This window comes from Martes martes (genome assembly GCF_963455335.1).
Source record: "Martes martes genome assembly, chromosome: 18".
Taxonomy (NCBI): domain Eukaryota; kingdom Metazoa; phylum Chordata; class Mammalia; order Carnivora; family Mustelidae; genus Martes; species Martes martes.
Window position 1 is genome coordinate 32,278,130 of NC_137906.1, and position 5,468 is coordinate 32,283,597.

The following is a 5,468-nucleotide window of genomic DNA, read 5'->3' on the forward strand; positions in this document are numbered from 1 at the left end:
AAGAGAGGAACCTGCGGGATGGGGTACATGGGAACTCTGTACGTTCTCCTTTTTTCTATAAATCTAAAGCTACTCTAAAAAGTACTCTATTTTTTTCTAAAGTAGACTCCACACCCAATGTGGGCCTCGAACTCATGATCCTGAGCCAGCCAGGTGCCCCCCAAAATAGTCTATTTTTAAAAAGGGGGCACTTGGGTGGCTCCGTTGGTTAAGCCTCTGCCTTCAGCTCAGGTCATGATCCCAAGGTCTTGGGATCGAGTCCCACATCGGGCTCTCTGCTCGGCGGGGAGTCTGCTTCTCCCTCTACCGTTCCCCTTGCTCTATCTCTCTCTCAAATAAGTAAATAAAAAATCTTAAAGAAAATTACAGCATATAAAATAATTTATTAGTGGTAGAAGATCAATAACCCAACAAAACTGTACAGCAGCGTAGGAATATGATTCCTTGATATTTACAATCTTGGGAAAAACAGGCACCAGTAAGACAGCAGAAACCCACGCTGGACATAATTGCAACAAAAAATCATTCTGTCCAGAAAATGCTAGAACTCTAAAATCCTTAGGCAGGACCCCTTAAACAGTGCCATATGTCAATTGTATTTCAGTAACACTGGAAGGGGGGAAAAAAAGCCCCCAAACCTCTGCACCAGGACATTGCTGCCTTGCGGCGTCTCACCAGAAGCTACGAGGCAGAAGTCTGGTTAATGCCTAAAAGTCATTCTCAATCTTGATTTTAGTTTCAACGAGACATTTTCCGAGTGTTTCAACAGCTCCAAGAGAGGAAGAACGGCAGATGTTAACCCTCGGTATCTCCAGGAAGCGTACCTTAATGGCTTGGAAGCCCCGGCAGCACAAAGAGCGAGCTGTCTTTGAAAGAGGCTGCTGGTGCCCGCAGCAGGAAAACGCTGTTTGACCTGCAAGCTGGGCATGGAAGTTGTTGATGGGAGAAGAGGCAGGCCATGATGTCATTCCCATTTCACGCTGTCTGTTTCCGAGCCCACAACCACAGTTTAATCACCGCAGGCAATGAGCGAGATTCAACTTCGACATCGTAAAAACAGGGTTCCAGTGGCAACGGAAAAAGTACCATCACTTATAAGACTTGGAAAATGCAACATGAGATTTCCGCGTGCTTTAAAGAGCATTAACACACATAAACCAAAAGGGAAAAAAAAAACAAAAACGGAGCACACATCTGCTTTTCATCTACAGTCGTCAAAGCAAGAGGCATCAAGGGCTAAGTTAAGAGGAATGTCCTAGTGCATAGAAATCCCATCTCCAGACTCCTTGGTCAACCAAAGCAAAACTCTTAGAGAAACTTATGAGAAATGTACAGTGTCTTGGAGAAACTCATGAGAAATGTACGCGGAATGCTCCCTGTGAAGTCTACATGGTATAAGAACCTAAATTGTTTCAGAATTCCTGTTGTTATTAGCAAGGGTTCCAGTGTCATCTACGGAAGATGCCTGTGCAAATCCTCCACTTCTAGCTCCCACATGCTTTCGTGGATGGGGTTATCGGAGAGATCTGTCATCTTCACAGCCTGAAGGCACGGCTCGGGGCTGCACGCCTGCACCACTCCCATTACCATCACATACTTCCCTGGAAGAACAAAAGCCCGGGATGATGTTTGCATGGATACAAAACCAAAACAGAGACCCCTATCCTTCAGAGCTTAACGTTATCAGAGAAGCAAATTACACAAACACACACACACCAAAAACCAAAAAACTATGGAAAGTAGATATCAATGTTTAACTCTGGCTTCTGGTTTAAAAACCGTAACATAAAATTGCAGCGAGCTACCATCACGCACGAAACAATCATGCCTAAGGAAGGGAAGAGACTCACAACAGAGTTAGGAGTTATAATTCGACTGTTCTAAGGCAGGGGCAAAACCCCCAAGCTTTTCTCTTATCTCTGTTTCTTGCCCAGTGCCACAGGGTATGTGGCTGATCTCTGTGCACGGGAGCAGTCCTCTTTCTGCAAAGATATCCCCAGATTTGCCCCAAAGCAAATCTGACTTTCCCTTGATGCCCAGCTCAGAGCTGGGCAGGCCACAGCACCCCACCAGGCCACCCAGCTGTTCCAGCTGCCCGGGGCCAATCCCTGCCACCAGCCGGGCACATGCCGGCAAATCAACAAGAGAACGGGCTGCCACTGGGATGATCTCATGAAATATTAACCACGACTCTCTTCCCATTCCCTTGGGGAAGTGGCTCTCCTTGAAAGCAAAACTTGGCCAGGCTTAACCACACAAAACTCAATTGTGTAAAAAACCCCAAACACAGCAGGAAGGGCAGGCACCCTGCCAGCCCCCACTGCATGCCCCTGCGAGGCTACTTTAATCACACTGCTTCTAACAGCAGGGCTGAGTTCGCACGCAGGCCCCCCGGGCTCTGGCTGAAGGAAGTCTGGCAAGCTGACACCTGCCTCTTTGGACGGCTACCCCTTGCACGATGCACCATCTAATTTGGTTCCTCTGAACCCACCACCAGATTCTACTTGAGCAAATAACGTGGGGCTCCTCAGTGACAGACGAGAGTGCTAAAACTACACTTTGCCATACCTCCCAAGGGACTCTCCAGTGCTGGTAAAGGCAGAACCCTCAGAAAAAGAATGACTGAAGACCCAAGGAAGATGAACAAGTCAGATCCCTGCCAGGGGAGCGTAACAGGATATCTACATGAGGGCACAATCGGCTAGAGGGATGAGCTAGCTGGCATGAACTTGCTTCTCTGTCAATGAGACAGTCTGGTTAGGAGGGTTCATCCTACCCGTACCCTCTCTGCCCCCAGCACAGTCTCCACACTGTCTCCCTTCTCCTGCCCCACCACGCCCCCTCCTTTACACCAGGCCTTCATCTGCTGGCCTGGACCACACCATTTCCAGTAGCTCCGCCTCCAGCTGCTTCCTCTTCACAGACCCACAACTACCCCCACCCCGCTGGGGCCGCGATTTTCCCCAAATGTGGCTCTGGCCTTCCAGATACTTGAATTTCTTATACTTTCCATATGTCATGAAATCATCCTCTAGTTTTTTGAACCATCTGAAAATTGGAAAAAAAAAAAAAGGCTTGTGGCCATTTGGAGAGGCAGCAGCCTGTGGTTTGCTGACCGTGTGCTTCAATAATGCTACAGCGGAGAGGGCGGAGAGAGGAGGCTGAAGGATGGGGCGAGGCATGGGGCGAAAAGGGACGGAGAGCGTAGTAAGGACAGCACAATGTCTTGAACCTCACTGTGAGCCGGGCGCTGTGTTAAGACCATTTTTTTTTTTTCAAGTGAAGCCACACAACATGCCCCTTTCTGACCCAGGCAGGACAGATCCAGAAAGGTTAAGAAAAGTGCTCCAAGGAGGCTCAGCGAGTAAAGAGCAGAGCCAGGAATTCAACCGCATGCCGAAGACAGAGAGGTCAGAAAGAGTGCTGGTGCTCCAGTTCTCCAAGTGTGGCCCCAAGGCCATCCACATCGGTGACACCGGGGAGCTGGTTTAGAGAGGCAAATTCTCAGCCTCACCCAGACCTCCGGGTTGTAACAAGCCCTCAGGGTAAGTCTGAGGACTCCGCTGATTTAAGAGGCAAACATTTGATAACTATACAGCCTAAGGAGTTCCACGAAGGGGAGGTGCCAGAGAGCTTCCATTCCTAGAAGTCAGGGAGGGCTTCCAGGAGGAAGGCACACTCAAGTCTAGACGTTAGGGATGAACAGAGGCTTCCTCGTAACAGCGTTTTCCAAGACTTGATGGGGGAGGGGAAAAAAGGTCACCCGTGGGGGAGGGGCTTGTTACAAATACCGATGGAGGGCTGGTTCCTCCACCGGAGATTCTATCTAGGGGAGCGTCTGGATCCTGCGGCGTCTAAGCGGGCTGCAGGGGAGGCTAATCAGCAGGTCAGCCTGGCCGCCGGCGGCGAACAGGACGAAAGGGCACCGCGGCGGGCGACCGGCGGGGGACCTGCCAGGGACCGTCCCGGGACCCGCCAGGCCCCGCCCTCGGGCCGCCCACAACCAGGGTCAGCTCCGCGTCCGGGACGGGCCGTTACCTGGGACGAGGCAGGGCCGCCCGCGCGGCACCCGCTCCAGGCCGCGCACCGAGAAGGCCCCGCTCGGGTCCCGCAGCCGCGCCTCGCCGCCGCCCGCCGCCACCACCGTGCCCTGCATCCACACGGTCACCAGCTCCAGGGGCCCGCGGCCGGCCGCCGCCCGCGACAGCCGCCACGCACCCGGGCCGCCCTCCGCGTCGCGCCGCAGCTGCTCCGCCAGGACTTTGAGCGGCGGTGACCGCGGCAGCCGCACGGCCGCTGGGCCGCCGCCGGTAGCCGAGTCCCCAGCCTCTGCGGCCGCAGCCGCAGCCGCCATGCTGCCCCGCCTCCGCTTTCCCGCCAACTTTGATAGGCAGCGGGACCCGGCCCGTAGCCACCAATCAGAGGCGCTCTGGCGGAACGGAGCAATGGTCGGCGCCGGGAGGCGGGGCTTCCCGGTCCCGCGGCCTCCTCCAGCCTTCCGGAGTGCGCATGCGTGTGTCAAGTAAATAAACTTTCCCAAGCTGTGAATGAATGGGCGAAGCGAATTACCAGAGAAGACATAAATGAACGAGGGAGAAGAACTTGTTTCAGCGCATCTCAAAACCTGATGTGCATGCAAGTCACCCGGACAATGTCCGTATTGACGTCGCCTCGCACGGCGGGATTACTCTGAGGTTCATCAATACCAGTCGATGCTGGAAGGAACAGTAGCGTGAGCCCATGCTTTTTGGGAGTGATGGAAGAACCGAGTCCAGGGAGAAGGCTGGGATGAGGGCCAGAGACGGCTGCCAAAACTGCCCCTTTTACTACTATTTTGATTATTATATTATTTATTTATTTTATTACTATTATTTGATTATTGTTATTTTTTTGATTGTTATATTTTAAAAACAAAATAATTCAAAACCTAAAATCTATTTTTTCACAAGAGAAATGCACATTCATTGTAGAACATTTAGAAAGGGAAATCTGGAATCACCCAGCAAATTGTAAAAATCACTCAGAGATATCCACTGCTAACTTTTGAGTATATAAACATCCATATTAAAAAAAGATATATATAGGGCGCCTGGGTGGCTCAGTGGGTTAAGCCTCTGCCTTCAGCTCAGGTCATGATCTCAGGGTCCTGGGACCGAGCCCCACATCGGGCTCTCTGCTCAGCAGGGATCCTGCTTCTCCCCTGAATAAATAAAATCTTAAAATATATATATATATATATATATATATATATATGTGTGTGTGTGTGTGTGTGTGTGTGTGTATATATACATATTTTTGATATACAAATAACGTTTTCTGGGGCACCTGGGCGACTCAATGGGTTAAGCCTCTGCCTTCGGTTCAGGTCCTGGGATCGAGCCCTGCGTTGGGATCTCTGCTCTGCAGGGAGCCTGCTTTCCCACCTCTCTCTCTCTCTGCCTGCCTCTCTGCCTACTTGTGATCTCTCC

At 51.3% G+C, this 5,468-nt stretch overlaps 1 protein-coding gene across 1 annotated transcript; it reads right to left on the reverse strand.

Moving 5' to 3' along the window:
• Positions 1 to 365: 365 nt before the first annotated feature.
• RMI2 (RecQ mediated genome instability 2) lies at positions 366 to 4,354 on the reverse strand (the record flags this gene model as incomplete). Its single annotated transcript, XM_080830688.1, has 2 exons — positions 366 to 1,601; positions 4,039 to 4,354. The coding sequence occupies 2 exons, from the start codon at positions 4,352 to 4,354 to the stop codon at positions 1,453 to 1,455; spliced, it is 465 nt and encodes a 154-aa protein (XP_080686814.1). The 3' UTR covers positions 366 to 1,452.
• Positions 4,355 to 5,468: the final 1,114 nt, after the last annotated feature.